Source organism: Mya arenaria, chromosome 5 (genome assembly GCF_026914265.1).
Source record: "Mya arenaria isolate MELC-2E11 chromosome 5, ASM2691426v1".
In the NCBI taxonomy this organism is placed as follows: Eukaryota; Metazoa; Mollusca; class Bivalvia; order Myida; family Myidae; genus Mya; species Mya arenaria.
The window spans coordinates 60,421,857-60,447,843 of NC_069126.1; the positions used below are offsets into that span (position 1 = coordinate 60,421,857).

Here is a 25,987-nt window from a genome sequence, read left to right on the forward strand (position 1 = left end):
CCCAATATTAAAATAAAAGAAGTTATGGCCGTCTTGCGCTAAGCTCTCAAACATGTGTACTTTCAGATTTTGAGCAAATCCAGCAAACATTGTAACATTGATAATTATTGAAAGTCCTGTGACCCTATGTAATACAACACTTGACTTAACATTTTTTTAAGCCCTACTATCTAAATTTCAGATTTCAAACAAGACTGGTTGCTAACATTTCACCAGTGCAGGGCTTGCAAACATTAATTGCTTATTTTGAGAGCCCATGACAACAGTTTACTTTCTCCAATATTCTATATTACAAAACAAGGTCAATTTTCAGACATTTATTTTTATGTTCTCAAGTTCAGAGTTCAGACTCTAGATTTAAAACCACAAAAGGGCATTTTATTGTAATTTTCCTTCTTTCAGAGCATTTGGGGTAAAATTTGCTGTAGAGATTACAGCTTAAACGTTTCACTTTCATTAAAATATAGCAAAAATGAACTGATACTTGCGACTGTTTGAAGAAATTTGCTTAAATTTATTACTATTTGAAAATTTAAAATTATTTACATTTATTTTGTAAAAGATGATTCTTTGAAATTAAATATAAGTGCTTTTTTGAGACTTGGACATGGGACTGTTTGTAAACCTAGCCCCAATTTCTCGAAACTTCTTAACCCTTATAACAGGATCTAGCTAAGCATACAGGTACTATTTTTGTTTTGGTATAATTTGTGTAATGTTTATTTCTTTAAGAGTTTTAAGACTCTAATAAATAAATCCTTATGATATTATAATATAATTTTTTTATTTAACAAAATCAAATTTAAGTATGTATTTTGGCTGATTGAAATAAGCTACTTAAGGCAGTAAAGCTTAAGAAGTTTCAAATAATTGGGGCCTGGGTCCTGACCTTAAGCCAGTCGTGGCTGTAGTGCTTCCTCATGATCTCGTATCTTTTCTTCTCCTCTTCCGCCTCAGCAGAAAGCTCTGTGGAGCGGTCTTTGTAGGACGAACTGGGGGTCGCACCTGGGGTCATTTAATATATTGAGTATCAATGTGGGTATATTGTATGATCTCTTTTTCAAACCTATATTTATCAGGAGTTAAAATTACCTATCTAAATGCTAATGTCTTATTTGCTGGTTTAGGCAAAGTTTCATTTACTTTGCAAGTAAAACATTAAATTCCATTTGTAACATTCACTAAATACTCTACTTATACTCTCGCAGATTTACCGTTTTTCCAACTTTTTTATCTTTTGTCTTTGAATTTACAAATTTTTGCGTAAATGCCTGCAAATCAGTGATTTAAGACTGCTGACAAAAGATCAGATCGCAGATTTTCATATTTCCATTCCAAATTTAATGTTTTATGGCTTAAAGAAAAATGCATAAAACATAAATTTTGGAACTGAAATATGAAAATCTGCGATCTGATCTTTTGTCAGCAGTTTTTCATCACTGGTTTGCAGATGTTTACGCAAAAATTTGCTCGTTCCAAGTCAAAAAAATAAAAAAAAGTTGTCGAAACATTCAATCTGTGAGAGTGCAGCTTTAAACTTTTTTGTTGTACACTAGTCGCTGATAAGATGGTCTCTGTAAATCTTGGTCTTTGTAAAATGATCTTGATGTCATACATGTAAGACTATAATACAACTTGTTCTATGAAAGGATGTATAATAAAAGCTGACTAAATCAGTTCTCTCAAGGAAATTGAGTATTGTTAATTGTATGTAAGTTGAAGATATATGCTGTTATAAAGCAAAATTTTGCCACCCCACCTCCCCTTGTCAAAATTTAATCAAAATTTCTTTTTTATAGTATATGCAGACAAAAAATAAATTTGCCAAGCAAAGGCATTGTGATACACACAACATACATAACAAGATCAATCTATAAGAGTGCCCCAACATGTTAGCAGATTAATTCTTTACCAGTTGAACCTGACAGATGCTGCTCCATTAAAGAGTCCTCTATATTAGAGATGGCTGGTATCCGCTCCTTGCTAGGCACCCTTCTATGGCCCCTTTTCTTCTTCATTGAGTGTTGGGAAACGGCAATGACCTTAACCTCAGTCTCATCATCATGGTCTTCTTGCTCAGGGTCATTAGTGATCTCATTTTGGTAGTTACGGTACTTGTTCTGTTTTAAGACCTGTTTTGAAAACAAATACAAAAAAAACCATAAAACTCTTAATAGTTTGGCTTCATTTTATTTAAGTATGTTTTGTGTGAACAGTATGTAAAAAGTTACCGTTAACAATGTTTAAATGGTAGTTAATAGCTTATCTTCATTTCATTTTAGTAATTTCTGTGTGCACAGTATGAGAATGAGTAAAACCGTTACCGTAAACAATATTAAACACTTACTACATTTGCTTAATTAAGTCAGACTACTCACTTACAAACTTCAGAAGTGTTATACAAAAGCAAGCAGTCAGAATTTCATGGTCAAAGAAAGAGCAGAATTTAAAGCCTATTAGTTTCCAAAATAACTTGTTAGAAAGTTATGGAGTTTTCAAAAACTCAAAAATATTTTAATTTATCCAAAAAAGCATACTGTCTCAATTTGCCTGTTTGCCTTTCCAAGGAGTTTGATGGATTACTAAGCCCAAAACTCTAGGTTTAAGTAGTCTTTGACCGAATTGAGTAGTCTTGGAATCTCTTAAGTGTCAAACCCTGCTTTTAAATATCAAAATATGCACAAAAATTGTGTGAATTAATAATTTCTTCTTCTGAAAAATCCGCAAAGAGTATAATGTCCAGGAATTATGATATACCGGTATGTTTAAGTTTAAGTTAAAAAGCCAGACAGATGAGACTTACTATACATATGCACACTACATGTCATTGTAAACATTACAGTATGTACCAAGAACATTATCTGACACTTTCTTACCCAAAGCACATTACTGACAGCATCAATGTTTTAACAAGGCTGTGATTTTTTTTTATAGAAAAACAGAGCAGATAAAATTTGTTTGAGGTTTGAACAATATAAGCAATACCAAAATACAGCAGTAAGAAATCTTTGAGTAAAACAACGTTTGTTAAATACTTCAATTTATTAAACTATCACACGGTCTGTTGCATTTAAACTGGTCAAATAAATAAATGAACACTGATAAGACTTTATTACCTCCAAAATTAAGGAGAAAATACTTTGTAGAAAGTGAAAAGCCAATGTTTCTCTGTCTCTTATATATCTCACTTACGCTAATCTCCTCCCCATTCAGTCTCTTGCCATCTAGGAGGAAGGCACCAAACCCACACAGGGACGATAGATGGCCAACAGTCAGAATTCTGTGTTGGGGCTTGTAACACATAGGGTTGCCGGACACACACAGCTGGAATAGGAATATCATATCTTTGTTTGGAAAGTCATACAAATATCAAAAGTCAAAATATGTAAGTCCCTAGGGTGTGTTAAAATGAAGGCTACTAAATATCTTATTTGAATCTTATGCATTTAAATAATTCAAAGAAAACTAAAGGAACAAGTCCATTAGACAAAAATTAAAAAATAAACTATGTATAGAGGCACAAGGCAAGAGCTCAAATGACAATGAACTAGAGACACAAATGTATAAACACCACATACACGAATACAAACACCACAAACAAAACACACACCCATCAAAATAGCTTTACCGAAAAATGATGGGATTACCGCCTTGGAACAGTCAGTGAAACCCGTGTTTACTGGAACAGGAGTCTACTGGGGGCTTACACTAGTTTATATGGCAATAAAGTCTTGATGTATAATATAATTTATGTAATACATCAAGACTTTATTGCCATATAAACTAGTGTAATGTATATATTTATTGACATGATGATTATTTCATATGAAGATATAAGAGAAATGAATAAATAAAAGTTAATATTCATTCTGTATATAGTCTTATAATATGTCAATTGCGCGCAAAATTTCACAGCGTAAAAATCCCCTGGTATGTTATCAAAATCCCCTGGAAATCAGACCAAAATCCCCTGGCAAGCCTCTCAGAAATATGGCATGTATGCACAGTATTTCAATAAAATATTGAAAACAATTGCTAATGCACTTATGTATGTAATATCCTTGGAGCATATTAATAACTGCTTCACAAAGACAAGTCTGGTGTGTTATACATATAGTATGTGATTGGATGTTCTAGTTTCTACCCACCACGTTTAGTCTAGTGAGTTCCTCTAGTGGTTCCAAGCATTTGTGGTCCAGTAGGAAATTGTCAGCAATGTCAAGCTCCTGTAGACCTTGAAGCTCCTCAATGCCTAGTAATAGAAGACAGGGCAATATATAAATAATATTAGCCATATTAAACACCACATGTAGTCTATTAAGTCTCTCTAGTGGTTCCAGGCTCCAGTGTGCCCTGTTGCAACTCAAAACCTAGGAATATAGGACAGGGTAAAACATATAAGCCAAAATAAACCCCCATACGTAGTCTATTGAGTCTCTCCAGTGGTTCCAGGCTCCTGTGGTCCAGAAGGAAATTGTCAGCAATGTCAAGCTCCTGTAGACCTTGAAGCTCTTCAATACCTAGTAATAGAGGACAGATTAATACACATTGTATCAGCCAAATCAACCCACCCATGTAGTTTATTTAGTCCCTCTGTTGGCACCAGACTCCTGTAGGCCATGTTATTCCTCAACACATGGAAATAGAGAACAGGGTTTATGATATTAACCATTTTAATTATAAACCCACCACATTTAGTCTCAAATCCTAGGAAAGGTGTTCAGAAGGGGTTGACAATCAGGCAAAACAATAATCGATTATTGTCTATAATTGGAAAACTGACCGATGCACAGAATATTGAACATTTTTCAAAAATAAGTAGCTGACATATCAATGAAAGACTCTTAAAAATGTAAAGATAGCTTTGAAATATAGAAAAGCTTAAAGCTGCAATCTCCCAGATTGGCCATTTTGACAACTTTTTTATTGATGTCTTTGAATGAACCAACCTTTGCGTAAATGTCTAAAAACAAGTGATTTAAGACTGCTGCCAAACGATCAGGACGCAGTTTTCATATTTCCTTTTGAAAGTTGATGCTTTATGGCTGAAAGCGTTACTAATGCGTTGAGAAAAAAGCGTTATTCAGCAGTTTTCTAAACAATTGAGATCTGTTCTATTGTGAGTTATCTTATATGACTGAATGTAAAGCATTGATGACAAAATCAGCTGAGTTTGAGACAAAAAAATAAAATAAAAGTCAATCTGTGAGAGTGCAGCTTTAAGATAGTCAAGGCTCTAGATGTATTTATGTGCATTTTAGTTCCTAGCGGTTCTTGGTCTATTTTGTTAAGTGTTGTCTGAAGTTCACTTTTAGCAAGGGTGGACAGTTGGCTACATGCAGGTTACCATGGTTACAAAGACAACAGCCAAGATAGCTTCTGGTTTGTGAGCCCATGCCTTATCTTAGTTTAATCAATATAACTATTTAGCACAAATATGTATTGACTTTAATTGTGTTTTAAAGGTATGTACAGATGTCACGCTTTCTAACAAACCGTCCATTTAAGTCAACAAGGTCAAGGTCATTTCAAGGTCACATGTGTAAATGTGATTGGGTATTCAATAGAACCAAATTTCTTACATTCAAGATAGTAAAAGCATTCTTTAAATTTTTTGTTGTTGCTTTTTTGAGTTACATACATGTAAAAAATTAAATGAATAAATTACAAGGATCATTTTGATAAAAGTAAAAAGTTGAAGCTTACTTTAGTATTAAATGATTTACACTTGAAACAGACCATTGTGTAAGTACATCCTGTTAGAACAATTGATCGATTCAATTTCATAATAATTACAACAGATGTTTCCGTAAATATGCTTATAACAGGATGTGAATTACAGTTGTTGAAGTATTGAAAAATTTATTGTTGAAGTTGTGCATATCTCACTTTATATATTTCAAAATTTCAGAATCAGCAGAGAGCTGTGTTCAAACAACACAGTAGGCATATACTAGTAAAATATAAAATCAATTTGTAAAAAATATTTATAACATGACTGAAAATAAGACTCATTAAAGTCAAGTCAAGTTAAGTCAAGTCAATATTTGTTTGTTGTCGGATTCCATTTAGTATGAATAAATTAAAAATATTTCTTATGTCACTGGTCATGAGTTATAATTTTTTGACAATATCAAAACAACTTTAATTTCTTAGTATTTAATGAAAGTCTTACACAAATGTAAAAAACACTTATTTTTATATTTAAATTTGACTATTCTTTCCTTACTCATTTCATTTCCTTGATTTAAGTATCTCACTTAAACTTATTGCTGTCATGTATTATAACTTGATTATTTTTGAAAGTCTTGATTTTAATTGACTTAATAATTTAAAAAAACACACTTGTATGTTAAATAAATAAAAAATATATCTTTAAATGTGAAAATAAAAAATTCAAACATTAGCTGTCACAGAGAAAGCATGCTGTACTAAATGTTCCCGCTTTTAACAGAATTAACATTATTTTCATTATATGCAAGATATTTATCTGACTTGATCAGGTATGTCGGTTGGATAGTTGGGAGCCCTTGTGTAAAGTTTCAATGCAATACATCAAGTCATTACTGAGTATTTGTTTTATGAACGCTTACATGCAAATCCTTAAGTCTAATAATAAAGGGCCATAATTTAAATTATATGCATAATAGTGATCTTACTTTACTAATTAAGTAGGTTAGATAGTAGTAAATGCATGTCTTAAGTTTCAATGCAATACATGATGTATTTGAGATATTGAATTAAAAGCGGTTATATGCAAAATCTTAATCAGAATTTCTAAGACAAATATTAAAGGGCCATTAATTGTGTTAAATGCAAAATGGAATTATCGTATTTAATGTTTTAAGTTGGTTTGAGTCACGCTGTATAAAGTCTAAATACAATAGATCACATATTTGCTGAGATTTTGACTTAAATGTGGTTACATGCAAAACCTTAACCAGATTTTGTAAGTTGAATAATAAAAATCCCAAATTTGCATCATATTCAAGAATGTTTGTGTTAAGTTCCAATGCAATTTATATATGCAGTATTTACTTATTAAATAATCTTAGATTCAAACTTTAACCAAGGTGTGATGCTGATGCCAGGTTGAGTAGTAAAGCTCTCCTTATCCTTCTAATAGTCAAGCTTTAAATTGACTTAAGTTAGGAAATGACACCATGCATTATTGAGTATGGCTACATGACCAGGACATATAATATCAGTTATTTCCATTGTCACAGTTCAATTCAAACAGTTCTCAGCTGCCTTATCTATACATGTCAAGTAACAGGAAAAAATGAGAGGTTTTTTTCAAAGAAATTTTACAATAACATACTTGTACAACAGCATGATAATTTAAAACTCTGTTAATGTTAACGACATTGTTAACATCATTGTTGTTAACATTTACTTTTTCATTTTTACTATGGCGTTTCATGACTATACTTATGAGCTGCAATAATACTACAAATTAAGGGACAACTCATTCAGCTGTGCATCTTTTATGCAAACATATTAGCACATCATAAAATATTTCACGTTTAAAAGTTAACAATGATCCGGCTAAAAACATCGAACAATCAGCCCAATGTCGACACATACCATCGATTTTATCCAGCTGATTGCTTCTCAGGACGATGGTTCCCAGCTTGTGTTTACACGTGGATGAAAAAGTGGGAACCACTGACAACATGTTGTAGCCCAGGTTCACCCGCGTCAACTCCGTCAGGTACTTGGGAAACAAACATACAGCATTCTTTTAGTTTATTGGTATACTTATAAGTCTAATTTCCTTTAGCTTGTTTCTGATGAAAGCTGATAAAATTACTCTCAAATCAGTTTCCTGGGTAGAAACCAGTACAGGGCACATTCTCTTGAACAAGATAAAGTCCCTTATAACAGGATTAAGCCAATCCCAATATTTTTTGTTGCGGTATAACTTATGTTATATAAGGTATCATTTTGAAGAGTTTTAAGATAATATTTAAAGGAATTCATTTTCATGATAATCATAATAAAAAAAAATCATTTTATAAAATAAGTTTACAAGAAAATAAGTATTAGGGCTAAATGGAATAAAAGACTAAGCTTTTTCGAGAAATTAAATCTGGTATCCATTTTGAGGCAATGAAAAAGTTTGTCTGTTGGGGATCAAACTCCTGGGTGAGAGGCAGGAAATAATGTCTTTGCCATTTTTTGGACCATCTGGTATCTAGTCCCTTTAAAGAGTACAATGTACTACATACTGTGAGATACTCCTTGGTTTCGGTAAGGTTGTTGTGACTGAGATCTAGCACCTCCACGAACGGAACAAACCTCTGAAATGGCAAGGTACATGGAGATTTAGCTAGCAGTTTAAATATCAAATATTGACAACTTCTATTCTTATTTTTTAGTTTATAGAATACATAATATCAAGCAGATACTATACACTAAACTTTAATTAATTTGAACTGTATTTTTTAAATGAAACAGCAAGTAGAATCTATACAAATACAAACCATCAGGATTAAACAAGGTCATTAGAATATATTTTATATGCCTGAGACAAAACTTTTGATTGCAAAATTTTATTCACAATGTATTTCAATATTTATTTATATAAAATCATTCTTTACCAATGAGGTATCTAGGTGTTTTAGGGAGTTGAAACTAAGGTAAAGATTCCTCAGATAGGACCAGACCAGCCCAGGGCTTCGGTCACCACCACAGATCTCCAGCAGGTCCTGAAGTATAACATACACTGGCAATCATAAATTCAGTCCCTACATGTACTGGAGAGGTATCTTGGAGTATAAGGGAGTTATAACTGAGGTAGAGATTTCTCAAATGGGACTTGATCAGACCCAGGCTTCTGTCACCACCACAAATCTCCAGCAGGTCCTGAAATATACCATAGGCATACACAGGTGATTACAGACTAAGTCTCTTCACGTACCAGAGGTACATGTATCTAGGTGTTTGAGGGATTATAACTGAGATTTCTCAGAAACAACTTGACTTCTGTCACCATCACAGACATTTAGCAGGTACTAGAATAAAAATAGATTATGTCAGGCAAACTACTGTTTGCAAATTACCTCAGCAGACATGCGTGTCAATCATTTGAACAAAGAATATTCAAAACCATGAATTGCAATTTTGCATTGATGATGTAGGTAGTCATCTGAAACAACCCACATTAAAAAAATCAGACTAAACATTTCAAGCAGATTTGAAGTCAGTGCTCCACGAAGACATTCTGACCTGTGCCTGTTGTAGAACCTCAATTGTATTAGTGTCACACCTAAATCAGAATTTTGTCACAAGAAAAATAGCAGGTAAATATTTGGCAAACAGTAGTATGTACTGCAAGACTCATTAAATAGAATAAACATGTATACCAAGTTGTACAGCATAATTTTGCCATACATCTTGCAATAGTGTGCTTGAACTTATTAGGGATAAACAAACCTACACTATGCGGATTTTTGGCAGGAAGGCAGGACGAAACGGCAGGATTCTGCGTTTTATTTGTAAAGCCTGCGAAATTACCGAGGAAAGTTTGGGCTTCTTTCAATAACAACGACGTTATTTCTGAAGTGACCTAACGTATGCATACATAACGTACACATACATTTTGGCACATTTTTCTAATAAAATGCAATTAAATGCGCAAGACTGCAATATATTTACATTGTGAACATAAAAGTGTTTGTCAAATATAACTTAAAGATGCTCAACTGGTAAAATATATGACGATATTACATTGTACACTGAAACAAACAATTATCCTCGGTGCAATCTCACCTTGACATCCTGCAGACACTTGCTAACAGTGATCTCTGACAGTTGACCCCTGACCCTTGACAGACCCTCTACCATGTGGATGGGCAGTTTCTTCACTTCCAGGACAGTTATGCTCTGAAACCTTGCAATCTTCACGGGAGTTCGCATTGTGCTGCTGCCATGGATAATCTGAAAAATGTGATCAGGTTGTGATGGTAACAGTTACATGTAACATGTTACACTTTAATTTGGCATTCTTAAGAAAATGCAGTGATCAAGTTATAAAGAACAGAGAGGCTTTTGGAAACTTGGCTGGAAAATAAATTGATAATTTACAGCGTTTTTTATTATAATAAGGTTAATTAAAAAGGATATGTGAAAAACACAAAGAAATTTTGTCAAAAACAGGTTTTTTGATGTGCTTAGATAGTGCCAGAATACACCATTTACACATTCTCATTCAAAACCTAAAACAAATTACAACATAGAAGGGAATCCCATTCTAGCCGCCCCCTCCATCCTTGGCATTTGTTTCGCCTGAATATCCTTCAACACACAGTCTGGACAATTTCTACAAAACTAAATGCTAAAATCCATTAATGTCATAAATATAAAAAAAAAATATGCAATGTCATTCGCCCACAAATAATTGTAAACACCAAGCTTTACTTTGTCTTACTTGAGGATAAAGTTTTATTTAAGTAACATTTGATCCATTTTGAAATGAAAATGATCTGATAAATGCATTAAAACTTGCGTGCATCAAACTTGACAGGTGTTTGGGAAGATTTTATAGTGTATAAAATTAATGAAATGATGCAATCATATAGTGTTTCCCTATTATCAAAATATAATCCTACTGGTTAACTGATTGATTGACTGATAACTGGCATCTTTTAATTATCCTGGAGAATAACAAATGATATGCTTTCCAGTGGTTTATAGGGACTTATCTATGAAATAAAACTGATATTTCACTGTTTTCAAATTTTAGTTGCTCATAAATTCTTATCAAATGCACACTAGGATCTGGAACACAATTAAAATGACATTGTTCCAAAAATGACATATCAATTGCATACAATGAAAAACTACAATAAATTGTCCTACTATATCCTTTTAGGCATATAATGACAAGAAAAACTGCCTGTTTCTATACATGTATGATTGCAATATATTTCACCTTGTGAACACACCAAAAGTATATTTTTCACTCATGGCTACACCACTTGTGAAATATAGCCTTCAAAACTCACTCGGTGAAATAATACATTATGATCTTATGCTGAAACAAAAAACTATTCTCATTCTCACTTTAATATTTATGATTGAATTGTATTATGCTGAAACAAAAAACTATTCTCATTCTCACTTTAATATTTATGATTGAATTGTACCACAGAATCTAATAGTATGGATTTTATCACAAAATCAAGTTTTATTGACATGCTGAATCGAACAAAAAATACAATTTATATAATTAGATATATTCAAAGTGCTTATGTTTATAATTTTTATCATAAAATGTTGCCATAGGCATAGTTGAAAAAAAGGCTACTATAAATCTTTAATAAAAATGCAATCTACCTTCAATGCTTTTACTTTCAGCACAAAGTCGTAGAGGGCACGTATATTTTCTTTCCATCTCCTTTTTTCAGCCTCTTGTCTGGCTTTACTGACATTCTTCCCCGGAGTTAAAGGCACATCCTCTGAGTTCTCGCTGAACCTTCGGAAAGTGTTGTCCAGAATACAAAGGGAGCTTGGTGTCAGACACAGATTTGTCTCCCCTGATAGGACCTTGCTTTCTGCAAATAAACAGTGGGATATAAATGATAGGCTGAATAAAGATAAACAAATGGTTAAATATATATACATATACGTGTATATATATAAAGAAAATAAGAAGTGCAGAGAGAGTATACGAATTAATGTAGATCCATCCAGAATAGCACTTTGACAAGTAGAGTGGTCAAAATTAGCAAACGCCTGCAAGCCCTGCACTGGTATAATGCATTCCGGCGTGCTCAAATTCTGGGTTTCATACAGCAGGATTTTTTTTAAAAATGTAATGCCATGCAGTAGTATATGAATTCGGGCTTGTTCATCCAAAATACTAATTACGATGACTGCAAGTACTCTGTAGATTCAGTCATTGAAAGGCAACTGCCGCATGAAGTCTTCAAACAGGCAAGTATGTGATAAATAAGCTAGCTATTACTGAGCTACTCACCACTTGCAAATCATGTACATGTATTTAGTTTTATACATTAATAAAAGAATTATTATCTTTAAGCAAAACATGTCCTTATTAACCCAATCCTATAGATTGATATCCTTAGGCCAAAAAACATTGGTCTGTTTAGGGTTACCATTTCAAAACAGGTAGGCTTTATGTAAGAACGTTATTGTCATCATTTCAGAATGGTTTTAAAGTTATCTCCTGTGTAAAACGTTTAATTCTTTAACCTATGTATTAAAACACACACCATTTTAGACAAAAACTAAAGTAAACAACCTACAATAAACAGCCTTAGAAAAAAATAATAATCATAAGACAAATGATTAAGCGTGGCTGCAGTCATGACTTTTTTATTGGAATATATCCTATCTTTTTACCATTTTTCTGAAGCAGGTCTGTAAGTTCGAGGACAATTTTCCTCTCTGCAACACTGGATTGGGCAGTCATGTCTTCATATCAATTTTTTTCTGGAAATAAATAAATAAAAATGTTATTAACAACTTATCTTACTAGGCCTAAAAAAAGAGGTTTGCTTAGGCTTACATCCTTTTCAAAAATAGGTAGGGTAGGTAGGCTTTTTATTTTTTATTGGGCTTTGTATAAGAATGTAATTTTCATCATTGGAGAATGGTGTTAAAATTATTTTTTTAGTTTTTCATTTTTTCTTTCAAACTGACTATAAAAATGGTAGGGTTGGGGCCTATTTCGTAGGTAGGGTCGGGTAACCCGCACAAAATGTATTTTTTTAGGCTCTATGATAGTTAATTTAGTTGGTACATTCAGCATTCCACAAAAATGGGCTTCAGGGAAACATTTTATAGCAAATTTTACATTCTCATGATGCCAGTGACGCAAAAACAGTTGAGAAAACCAAAATTACAGGACAGAATTCCAAATATCACGTTTCAAATCAACTTATATTTTATAAGCCAGGTATCCCAACTACAAACTGATAATAAATCCTTTGTGAGGCTTTCAAATAAATACGAACTATTATAGGTTTATACAGCACTTAGTATAATCTTTTTTTTAAAATATAATGCATTATTTTTTTTTAACATTTTTTGAATAGGTCAAAGTCCAAACAGCTTGCCGTATTGTGCAAGTAAAATTAAAGATTGGTTTTCGTCAGGGTAAAGATATTTCAGGTTATGCATTGTACCTAAAATAAAGCAAATTTATATTTATATGAGCAATCAAAATGGCCCAGCCAACCTTATTGAATTGCTGGGAAATATATGGGGGAAAACAGGCTCACTTTTTCCACTTCAGTTGTATTAATCAGCATCCAGAGTATTTCATATATGAAAAGTCCTAATACTATAACTTGAAAGAATGTATGCCCATCAGTGGAGTCCAGGACCCTCTGTTCAACAAGACACCATAGGCCAAATAATTGTACATGCTTGGATGTTTTAATGATTTTTTGATATTTTAAATCCTTCATGTACAAATTGTTTTTATGCCATTTTTGGGATTCAATGTTAAAACATATTACGTCTATAAAAGATCATAAAAACAAGCTAAATTACCATTTCATGATATTTCATATAAGATCCTTGCATAAAAAGTAAATATCAAAACAAATACATATGAGCTTCAGGTGCTTTATTTTCATTCCTTAGTATCAAACCATAACAATGTTTACATGATCCCCTCCCCCACCCCCACCTGGTTTTTGACAAACATGTTTAGACATATAGGGATTAGAAGAATTCCATTTTGAACGTCTATTATTTTAAACTAGTTGATATCATAAATGTATTAATATACCGTAGAGCAAGCCTGTTAGATGTGCCTTTTAATACTGACTCTTCAATTATTTAAAAATAAAAATAGCCATAATTTCGTCTTTGTTTCAATGAATTAAGAAATCAATTTCAGAACTTATAAAACAGGATATGTAAAATGTCAAACTGTCAAATAGGAGTATCTAGTCACAAGGAACAAGGAACACACGTTTTAGCTGAGGCTCGTCGAAAAGTTCAATACTTGAAGCAATATCCCATCTCCAAAGTGTTGTGATTAAATGATGTACAAGGTGTAAAATCCTCACCTTAATAAACAAACGTAAGACGATCCTGGTAATGGCGTTTATTTCCTTGTTTACTAGTACGACCGGAAATGAGAACGAATATTTTATTAAATCACTACGTCTGTACAAGAAACGGTTTCACGGCTATGACGAGCCAAACACAAGCACGGTGATCTCCCTTAAAACATACGCGGTTATTGCAATCTCTAAAACATCATATACTACAATGCACTATTCTGTAAGAAAAAAATCTCGTTAATTTGAATTTATTTTTATTTTCATAGGTATTAATGTGCTCACGAAAATTACTGCAGTCTTATGACTTGTAATAGGACAATAACAGAATGTACTTATGAATAATTTAACAATTATTACTTGTCATGTTCAAGAAGTGTCCTAAGTCAGACTTATCGCGGCTTGTTGTTAAACAATATAGTTAGTTCTTTGGCTATTAGGCTTGACAGTGATGATAATTTGTGTTTAGATGTGGCAGAAAAAGAAAGACAAAGTTATTATCAACTTGGACCAAGTTTACTCCCACTTATCAAAATCAAGAAAAAAAAAAATTCATATTATTCAATGCTTTGTAATTAAGAATTTATTTTATTTAACTTAAACTTTATCTTCCAGTTGTCAAAACAATTAAAATAAAAACCCACACTTTGAAAATAAGCGTCGTAATTATTGAAATAAATATATCACACAATACATTTTTGAAATAGGCCAACAAGACCCGTGATCAAATCAATGTAATACAATGACATATACATAAATGTATGGCGGGACAGATAAATATATCACAAATTTAGCAACTTTATGTATATAATTTAATATAATTCTCTTAAAGATATCAATTATGAATTTTATCTTTAATGTATATGCTAATGACTTTAAAATAAGTGATAAACGTTACTATTTTACTCATTATGTACAAATAACTTAAATACTGAATGCATCGTCTCCATGGCCTAGTGGTTAACACGTCCGCCTACGTAACGAGAGCTCGTGGGTTCGATCCCTGGCCGCGCCATACCGAAAGACGTTGGTCCAAGTAGCTCCTTGTCTGGCGCTTGGCATTTAAAGGGTAGTGCTTCGAAAAGTGGTGTACTCAGTACTGGTGTAACCCAGGAAAGTTGTACCCCGTGTATCGGTGCTTTACACCGAGCACGTAAAGTGATCAAGGGGCCTCTTCGAAGAATGGCATTCATCTTCAAGTACATGACATGACTAACAGATGCCATTTTCTCTTGTAACATTTGCCCATCGTCCTGTTTCTATCAGTAAACGATGGGAACTAAGTCTTAACTGTGACATAGCAGTTCTGTATTTTTCTACATTAACAATATTCAAGTTTTTTTGAAATTCACCGAAATATATATAAAATATAGCTCTAGATAATTCATAATAATAATAATTTATCCGACTATTAAGACTTCAAATAAAGTTATATTTGACTCTTTGCTGATAAATACATTTTCTCATAAACACCTTGTGCTAACCATACCTCGTTGAACCCAAAATTCCACAGCATGTCACTAACACTAGCAGCCAAGTACTTTTACTTGTTCTAGTATCAATGTCGTTTAACATCATTGTATACACATTGTTAGTTCTTTTTTATCCGAGCACTCTATCACTTAAACCAATGTTTTAGAATAGATACATAACATAGATGCACAAGTCAAGTCAAGAATATATTTTGTAAATAAAGGCCTCCGGCCCAAAATACATTTCAAAATAGTAAACATCATACGTAATGCTTATAGTTGTGTCATAGTACATTTATACATGAGATGAAAAAGTGTACAAAAAGTATAATTATTCTTATTCCTTGATACAATTCATAAGATGAAATATGTACACTGCTAATTTTCTTATTGTGTTCAAGTCATTGAAACGAAATCTAATCTTCCGAGCACGTTATACACAAAATCATTATGTGTTGACGTCTTAACTTTTAATATTGATTTGCAAGAAGTATGTATGCGTTTTACACATAACGCATCTGTAAACCCTCAAACTTCAAAATCATAAAATAAGTTAGGCTTTACCACTTTATGAAAAAGATCTAAAATATGTTCTGGATATTAGCAAAATAAAAGCATGCATCTTTAAATTGAAAGTAGCTTTTTGGGCTTGGCCAGCTAATGTTCTGCATGTGTTTTGAAACGAATCACCAGGCGTGAAAACAATACCCAGATACTAATTTTTTAAACAACAATCTCAATATTACCACCTTCATAAAGGAAGCAAATTATTAGGCAGTCTACAACCTTTTCTTAACACCACTATCTTTGTCTGATCTCAAATAACAACTTATTTACAGCGTTTAATGTATTGCTCCAGAATATGTGACTTTGATTGAATATCTTCTGGTGATGTTGCAAAAATAACTTTACCTTGTGCTTACATCAACAAGAATATTTTTTTGCGATTTACATCAATACCATCGCACCTTTCGTCAAAAGCTCCTACTCTAAATCGTTAAGATACACAGAGAATAAAAATAGACATAAACTTTCACCTTGCCTGACACCGAGTAAGCATTCAAAGGCTTCACCTGTTTTACCTCAAACAAACAATATAGTTATTATTATTTTACCAATGATTTATCAATGCATTTAAAACGAAAACAGTGTCAACAGTGTCACCCATTCTGTGAGGCGAGCATTCATATCTTTTGTTAACAGTTTTCCAATAACACCTAATAAGTTTACTCCTTAATAGAGGTATATCCCAAAAAATAAATTCCTCCATATAACAAGTTCAAAACTATGGGTTTTCAATTTTGAGCTAAAATGAAAATGCTATTTTGATTCAAGTGCATAAGATTTATATAGTTTCCAATCTAAAAGAAAAACTGGAAAGGAGTAAGAGGTTAAACTTAACAAAATGTGTTTTAATTTTGTTGATTTTTTTTTTGCGATTTTCCTTGAACTTTAATCCTGCTTATATTATCTAATATACAGCACAAGAAATGCATCACTAATTTCTATTTTATAGGGTTTAATGAGTTAAAAGATAATTTAATGAAAATGACCTTAAATTATTTTTTACTTGAATTTTCCTGTTGTGGTAAAAGTATATCTGCTATTAGTTGCTTGGTTTCATGAAACATATTGATACAACGTCACGGAAACACATGTACAAAATTCGACCCAAACATTGACAAAATGAAACCAAATCGGACTTGTTGATAATTTGTTTCGTTTGGAAAGCTATAAAATGGCAATTCTATGTTCTTTAGATTAAGCGTGGTAAAATGTCTGATGTTTTTTCGACTTGAAACTTGAATTCATTTAAAATCTATGTAGCTTCAAATCATGTTCTATTTTACTTTTTTTAAGATTACAGAATAGCTTCATCTTTATCTTTTAATATTTGCACCCATCTATGCTGATTAATAATCGGATATATTTGTTCATGCCATGTTTACAGAAGGTGACGATGTGGAGAACATTGTGTATACATACATGTTGTTTTACAATCATCTTAGCATGTTTGTACGGATTTTCATTGGTTGCAGGACCTTTGAAAATGGCCATTGTTTCTCCCGACTTGAACCCGCATTATGTGCACAAAGTTGATCCAGCTTTGCTGGATCCAACCAGCCTAACCAAAACAAATGTAAGTCCATCATACCAGCACTTAAAAGAAGTAGTCCACCATTTATCCTATATACATGTGGAACGTTGGATGAGCGGGAAGTTACTAGCCCCGGTATTAAACATTGAAAATGAATAGTTTATTATTATAAAATGATATTTCCTACTTGATTGTTTCAGTAAAAACACAATGCAAGTCAAGTCATGTCAATATGTGTTTATTGTCTGATATCGTGTAACACTTAATGCCCTTACACATATGCTAATGCAGTAAAGTAAACCAATATTACGCCACACACGTTTGACAGACGGTCCAAAGTACACCATTTAAGTCATTATCAGTACAGATGTGAAGAGTGTAGCAAAGCGACATCTTCATTTATACTCATGATTTTTAAAATGAACTACATTAAAAATGTAATCACTTAAAATTCGGAAATTGGAAACAATAGCTATAAGGTTATTTCAAGCGTACATAGAAATTGATGGAACAATTTTGAGTCACTTATTTATATTATATTACCATTGCATTTCACACAAAAAAACAATTTCATTTTTTTAATTCGCTGATACATAAGTTGATGCCACGTGTCTGTTTAAGATACGATACAAAATACTTTAAGCCTGTTAACCGGTTAGTTTTTCGAGATGACATCTGAAATCACCAATGACAAACAGTTTTACTTCGTTTCAGTCTCATAGTTACTGCAGGTACCTTATTCGTATAAACGTTATTTATACACGTTTCCCTCTGAAAAGTAGAACAAATAAGAACTGTGAAAATTGTAAAATGAGTTAGTTTCTCCAATTGCTGCTTACAGAAATGCACAAAATCATCGAGATCATGTATTAAAGGTACCTAATGTGATGTGGACTGCATATACCTTTTACATTTGTTATAAAACTACACGAGTAACTGTCTATTGTCAAATTATTATTTTAAATTAAAAAATGGTCCCATTCGATTGCAACAATTCAATAAAAAAGAATAGTACTCTAAATAAATTACAAAAATCCAATAGCAATATCTTTTATTCAAAACTAAGATCAAATATATTTAGTTCACAAATAGAATATAAATCTACTGTCAATGATTGTTTAAACAGCATAGTAAATATAATGATAGTTTAACTTCATAAATTTGTGAATTTGAGATACTAGGTTTTCTATCTTACAAAAAATATTGCAAAAACATCCATATTCAGCGCGATAACGGGATGTACTCAACCATACCTTACTAGAAGATTTAGAGGAGGGCTTGTCTAGCGTGTGCCCGTTTATAACCGATAACTTGATTATTTGTGTTTATGTGTTAACAAAGCTTTCATATAAGACGTAAGACTGGCAGGGTAGTTAGGTATTTTTTGTTATACAACGTTCAAATGAGTATGGATGGTAACGTTTTATCCCTAACATGAATTCAGGGATCAGCTTTGTAGTTTATATTTAAATGTAGAACAGGGCACTACGGGAACAAATGGCATATTAACATGGCGTTGTAGATGCTATTTTTGCAGTTATTACGTTTTTGTGGTTGACCTCCTCACCGCCGAAAGAGGGGAAAAATGTGATTGACGGAAATCCAGATACTGAATATGACTTTATCGTGATTCGCGCTAGATCGGCGGGTTCGGTAGTTGCTACCAGACTTGCAGAAGAATCAGGAAATAAGTTTTACTCTTGGAAACCAGTGGGCATTCTGACGAATGTGAAGAGTTTCATATACCTCTGAAGAATACAAAAGCGCTGCGAACGAAGTACGATTGGGCATACTTCGCCGAGCCGCAAACATCATCAAGCCTTGGATTGAATGGTTTCCAAAGCTATTGGCCACGAGGTAAGGTGTTAGGTGGTTCAAGCTATTGGCCACGAGGTAAGGTGTTAGGTGGTTCAAGCTATTGGCCACGAGGTAAGGTGTTAGGTGGTTCAAGCTATTGGCCACGAGGTAAGGTGTTAGGTGGTTCAAGCTATTGGCCACGAGGTAAGGTGTTAGATGGTTCAAGCATAATGCATGGCATGCAGTATACACGTGAAAGTCTATTCCATTATGATGAGTGGGCAGCGGCCGGGTGCACTAGATGGGGTTACAAAGACATACTTTCATACTTTATGAAATCAGAGGATTTGCAGATTGACAGTTTGAAAAACTCGCCTTATCATAGTACCGGCGGGCCCATAGGTATTTCGCACAACCATGTTACAGACCTGCACGAGAAGGTCTTGGAGGCAGGAAAAAGTCTTGGATATGAAATATATGACTACAACGGAGTCAACGAAGATCAACGAGGATTTAGTACGACACAGAAGTTCATAAGGAATGGTGTTCGCAGTAGCGCCGGTTTAGAATATGTAGGCAGAGAGAAAAAAAACAACCTACACGTTTCTCTGTACAGTTTTGTCACGAATATTGATATTCAAGGTAAAGCTCCAAAAGGTGTATACTTTATTAGAAAAGGTAAATTCACATCTCAGGAAAATTAAAAACTTTTTTAAATTTGAAAACCTATTGTAAAACATAATGAACGGTCCAGTGGGAAACCACACACTTAACAAAACTGATGATTATAATGAAAAAGTTATCGTCAGAGGACAGATTACTTGCAGGAAATGATTCAGTCGGATATTTAATAAACGGTTAAACTCGCTAAAATGGTTTGATCAATATGTATATTAAAATACATTGCAAAGTTTAATTTGATTATTAAATCAATTAAAGTACAAACCTAAATAATTTTACAAGATTCCTAAAGTAAAGTATCTCGAATTTTATTTCCAAATTAGACGCATGTCCCAATGAATAATTTACAACAGAACGAAATTAACATGATTTGCATATTAGGTTATTAATAGCTAGCTGAAGATAAAATCTCAATGTTAAATTAAATGACGAAGTAATACTTAAACTTTGTATGAAATTAAATGAAGTATAAATTGCAAAACATACTTATTATACGAAAACCCCAGAACAATGCCAAAAACTTGTATAGCAATAGAAAAAAAGTATCGCAACATCTTTAAAACATCCGGCATCCATCACTGACTTCCGGTAAAGTTTGTGGGTAGATCCCACAACATATTAAAAGGCAACAGATATGTGCTAGTGTTTTTGGTTGTTGTTTTCACTTTCATTTACACATATTTTTTAAAATAAGTTAAACTTATCATTTGATTACATTGAATTTAGTATAAATTAAATAAAGCGTTCTATTTTATTTTCAAAACATCATATCGTATTTTAAAACTAAGATCATAATAACGTTTCACATGCAAAGTTCAATACGAGTAAACGTTACTTTGCGCTAAACCTCATATTAAGTAACTAGGAAAATAACATTATTCGGTACGCAGATTCTTAAATTAGTAAGATATTATTTGTTTGCATGAATCGGGTAGGCAATGAAGCAGTATACGGTGCTCAATGGACAAAGGGTAACTTATTAAGGGTAACTGTCTTATATTACCCAAATCCTCCTTTTCGTTGTCTTAAAAAACATTTTCAAATAATTAATGATGGATACGGCCCCACCAACATGAATATTGGAGCCGCACCTGTTCGAGCCACACAAAATATTGTATGAACAAGAGCATGTTATTGGCAGTGCTCCAAATTGCAAGACTAGTCGATTTGATGTTTATATTTGTAACTTTTATTTTACAATGACAGTATGAATCAAATATATACAATATTTGAGCACAATCAAAGGATTAACTTTAGTTATTAATCTTAAAATGCAAACAATTGATATAAAAGAAAAAGAAACCAATCAGAAAAGAATAGTGCAGGCAGCTTTGAAGCCAATATATATTTATATACTTATACATGTATTCAATTTTATTTCTGTAAAGTATACAAAAGCAATGAATGATAGAATGAAAATGTGTTATAGAGAGTCAAATAGTTTTCTTCACAGTTTTTTTAAACGACGAGTACTTCAATAAAAAAATGACATGTAAATCTAGGTCAAAACTGAGGTTTAACAGCTGTCGCCGAAAAGGGAACCAATCAGGGAAGAAAAGCGCAGACAACCTTGAGGCTTAAACAATGTCTTGCTTCTGTCGATAGTTTATCTTCATTCGTAGTGCACACACCAAAAGGTACATATGTCGTTCTTTAAAGGAACTGTAGTTGCTGTTTTTGCAGTTATTGCATACTTGTTTCTGACCTCCTCACCTGCAAAAGAGCGGAAAAATGTGATTGAAGGCAATCCGGATTATGAATATGACTATATCGTGATTGGAGCCGGATCGGCGGGTTCGGTTGTTTCTTCAAGGCTTGCAGAAGATTCTGAGAATAAAGTTCTACTCTTGGAGGCCGGTGGGCATTACGACGAAATGGAAGAGTTTCATATACCTTTGAAATTCGCGAAAACGTTGCGAACAAAGCACGACTGGGCATACTTCGTCGAGCCGCAAACATCATCAAGCCTTGGATTGAATGGTAAAAGAGCATATTGGCCACGCGGCAAGGTGTTAGGCGGTACAGGCATGATAAATGCCATGCAGTATACCCGTGGAAGTCCATTTGATTATGACGAGTGGGTAGCAGCCGGGTGCACTGGATGGGGCTACAAAGACGTACTTCCATACTTTATGCAATCAGAGGATTTGCAAATTGACAGTTTGAAAAACTCTCCTTATCACAGTACCGGCGGGCCCATCGGTATTTCGGAAGGTTATGTTACAGATCTGAGCGAGAAGTTCATGGAGGCCGGTCAAAGTCTTGGATATGAAATAACCGACTACAACGGCGAAGATCAGCGTGGGTTTAGTACGGTGCAAAAGTTCATAAGAAATGGAGTTCGAAGTAGCACTGGTTTGGATTACGTCGGAAAAGAGAAGAAAAATAATCTCCACGTTTCATTGCACAGTTTTGTCACGAAGATTGATATCCAAGAGAAAGCTGCAAAGGGCGTCTACTTTATTAAAAATGGTCGCAAACTCTATGCAAAAGCCAGAAAAGAGATCGTATTATCAGCCGGAGCACTGAGCTCACCCAAAATTCTGATGTTGTCTGGCGTTGGACCAAAGGAACAAATAAAGAGCTTTAATATACCCATTCAAGCAGATTTGCCTGTGGGGCAAAACTTACAAGACCATCAAGTAGTTTTCCTTTTAACTAACATTAACAGACCGCTATCCATTACTCAAAGTGTTGAGGACAGTATATGGAACAAATTAAACTATGCAATTCGGGGTCAGGGTCCCTTTGCAACGCCCGGATTGGACACATCAGCGTTCATACACATCGACAGATCAATGGAAGGTCGCACGCACCCGGATATACAAATAATATTCTGGGCAAAACTCCTTCGGGACAATATCGTCAATTACAACGACAAAGTTGCCAAGGAATTTTTCGAACATGACCCGAATCAGCATGGGTTCACAACGGTCATGTGCACGGCTCGACCATTTAGTAAAGGAGTAATTAAACTAAAGAGTGCCGACCCTTTTGATGACCCACTTATAGATTCTCAATACTACACGGACAAACGGGATATAGACGCGATGATAGGAGGAATAAGGGTTTGGGAAAAGCTCATGGAAACCCCGGTGATGACACAATTAGGTGCGAGTGTCAATCGGATGAAACTGTCCATTTGCTCACATCTAGAGTTTCAGTCCGATGCGTATTGGGAATGCTTTATCCGTCATTTGTCAGTTACTGAATATCACCACAGCGGAACATGCAAGATGGGTCCAGCTAAAGATTCACGTTCAGTCGTTGATCCACAGTTAAGGGTTATCGGAATTAAAAATCTTCGGGTGGTCGATGCTTCAGTGTTTCCAAATATAACATCTGGAAATATAAATGCGCCAACAATTATGATAGCAGAGAAGGCTGCTGATTTAATTCGAGGAAAAGACACTGTTTCACACTTAAGACGAAAGTTGTAAATGCCATTGGTCAATGAATTGATTATCTTTCTTTCTTGTGACCCCGTTTAATTCCATGCAATGTCATTGATATATTATATTACGCTTATAATATGAATACGAAATAACGAATTGATCAAAAGAAAAGTGATGATTTCTATGTTCTGTTGGTTTGACGCTTAATTATGTACACGTTTCGCCCATATAAACAGACGAAAGAATGTTTGAATATTTGTTTGCAGTCGTGTGTCATTTACAATACACTCCTGTTTAAACTTGCAAAAGTAACTAGGTTACATGCATAACTAGTGCAACTACCGATACGAGGCAAATGGTCTATATTTGAGTTAAGGCACTACCACAGATATAAAAGCGAAAAGTTTTTTTTTTCATTTATTGGTTAAAATATTTACATCTGTAACTCGTATTAACAAGTTAAGACATTAAAATAAAATTTCATTTGAATACATTGGGAAAATGTTATACAATACATGTACATTGATTTCGATTTTTTTCGAAACCGCCACTTTCATAATTAAAAAGAGAAAATCATTAACGTATTAAATATATTTAAAAACAAAATTATTTGCAGTAAAATTTGAATTTGCAATTTCTAATTAATTAACCAAAATACTCCATTGCAAACACTTTAGATGAAGTAAAGATTGCAAATTTCCATTTTACATTTGAAATGCATAATATGTGTATAAGAAATTTATTCATAAACGTATAGAAATGTTCTTCATTTCAGGATTCGTACTACGCGGTTACCTTAAACCATGCCACACATCTGAGTTGAGTTCAAGGGTATATGTTTATCTTTATGTTATGATGATAAAACATGCGGTGTGTAGTATATATAGTTTGCTTTCAAGGTGACATTCAGTATATTGTTTGTCTGTCATTCATTTTTTTTTCATGTGTTTGGAGTTGGCTGTATATGTTTTAACATTCAACATGTATTGATAGATACATAATTTTGTAAATATAAACTCATTAAAATAGCTATCTTTAAATTATCTGTTATCTACTTATACCTGAACAACACATGGTTAGAGTTGAAATATCAAACCTAACAAGTGTTAAGAACGGTTATTATACCATACGAAAGCAAGTTATTGGTGACAAATATATAATAAATACCTACTGTTTAAAAACTAGACACGTGTATTCTGACATTATGTTTATCAATGACATAATTTCAATGGATTTAAGATTTAAACGTTAAGAGCAGCTTCATTTCAGATGTAAACATAATAAGAACAGTTGTCCCTGACAAATAGAAACATAAAACTTAAATCAGCTCAGTCAATAAACACTAGGGTTAAAAATTAAAGCATCGCTAACGATAAGCCAATGTTACAATAAGGTCTCACCAAGGTCATCATCATTAAGATTTCATCAATAAAGAAAAATATCAAATATATTGTAATTCATTATTCTGAGCATGGTATTCCATTTAACATTGAGTGATTCAAGGTAATAATGTTAAATAGTTTAAGTATTATAACTGCTTAATAACATCATGGCAACACATTCAAACTTATTCCGCTGGGATATTTGAGTAAGTCTTTTATGTAATCATAAAGTGGAAGACTAAAATCACTTATAGATTTGCCGTATCTTGCTTAATTCTTGTAGATATCAGTTGTATAATGGTGGTAAACACACGAATAACATGGAATCTCTTATAATTGTTCATACAATTGAATGCAAAAAGTACAATAATATTATTAACAATAGTCTCTGCCAATTAGCCTACTGTGTTACTCACTACGAATTGAAATAATAGCATATTAGTTTTATACTGTATACTGACCTTTATGCTATCCAAACACTACATGTATCAATGTAAATTAACCGCATTCCACTACTTAATAAATACATAACATGTAATCTATTTCCTTAATAAAACGATAACTTTTGCGTTTTTTATTATTCTAAAAATATTCAAGATAAATGTAAAAACAGTTTAGCAGTTCTTGTTGAAATATATCACAATGCTTATTTATAATAATTACATTGCTTGTTTTCCGATCAATTTTAACTTACTATTGATATACTGTTATTTTTGAAAATATGAACTGAATAAATTATGTTAAATCTAAAACATCACCCGAGCCCAGGATAAAGAAAATAGTCGTTTAACTTAAAGTTCATATACAAGTTCATGAATAAGTCAGAGGGGGTGAGGGAGCTTCCCAAGAATATCTTTGATTTTTAGTATAGTTTGGTACGTCACTAGCCACAATAATGTGCGTTTTTGGAACTTTTTTAACATTTGGATATTTATTTTGTTCACTGAAAACAGCAAGTGGTAAATGGACGTGTAGAGTCGCCAAAAATAGAAATCGTCAAATACTCTGAAGCGGCTGGATATATGGACAAGTACGTCACGATCGTAACTTTTTCTTTATCGTATACGTCTTAAGTTCAATTGGACAAATATTACGGGTTCTCCTACTTCTAGGCCATGCT

The 25,987-nt window shown here is 33.2% G+C and overlaps 2 protein-coding genes across 3 annotated transcripts in view; one reads left to right on the forward strand and one right to left on the reverse strand.

Annotated features, from left to right (window-relative positions):
• The window catches only part of LOC128234391 (uncharacterized), a 39,996-nt gene extending 25,885 nt beyond the window's left edge, over nucleotides 1–14,111 (reverse strand). The window contains exons 1-11 of one of the 2 annotated variants that reach the window (XM_052948605.1): nucleotides 14,049–14,111; nucleotides 12,370–12,459; nucleotides 11,341–11,558; nucleotides 9,775–9,942; nucleotides 8,604–8,711; nucleotides 8,232–8,303; nucleotides 7,588–7,717; nucleotides 4,149–4,252; nucleotides 3,193–3,324; nucleotides 1,913–2,132; nucleotides 890–1,005 (exon numbers count right to left, since the gene is read on the reverse strand). In XM_052948605.1, coding sequence (XP_052804565.1) covers nucleotides 890–1,005; nucleotides 1,913–2,132; nucleotides 3,193–3,324; nucleotides 4,149–4,252; nucleotides 7,588–7,717; nucleotides 8,232–8,303; nucleotides 8,604–8,711; nucleotides 9,775–9,942; nucleotides 11,341–11,558; nucleotides 12,370–12,439 — 1,338 coding nt within the window. In that variant the 5' untranslated portion in view covers nucleotides 12,440–12,459; nucleotides 14,049–14,111. Of the gene's footprint in view, nucleotides 1–889; nucleotides 1,006–1,912; nucleotides 2,133–3,192; nucleotides 3,325–4,148; nucleotides 4,253–7,587; nucleotides 7,718–8,231; nucleotides 8,304–8,603; nucleotides 8,712–9,774; nucleotides 9,943–11,340; nucleotides 11,559–12,369; nucleotides 12,460–13,951 lie in introns of both variants that reach the window. The other variant, XM_052948606.1, reaches the window with a different exon arrangement.
• Nucleotides 14,112–21,666: 7,555 nt separating this feature from the next.
• On the forward strand, nucleotides 21,667–24,517 carry LOC128234392 (glucose dehydrogenase [FAD, quinone]-like). Its single transcript, XM_052948607.1, has one exon. It carries the CDS (start codon nucleotides 21,734–21,736, stop codon nucleotides 23,528–23,530), a length of 1,797 nt encoding a protein of 598 aa, XP_052804567.1. The 5' UTR covers nucleotides 21,667–21,733; the 3' UTR covers nucleotides 23,531–24,517.
• The last annotated feature ends 1,470 nt before the right edge of the window (nucleotides 24,518–25,987 follow it).

Excerpts from the sequence above, each read along its gene's own strand:
- LOC128234392 (XM_052948607.1), top strand. The coding sequence starts at position 21,734 with ATGTCGTTCTTTAAAGGAACTGTAGTTGCTGTTTTTGCAGTTATTGCA.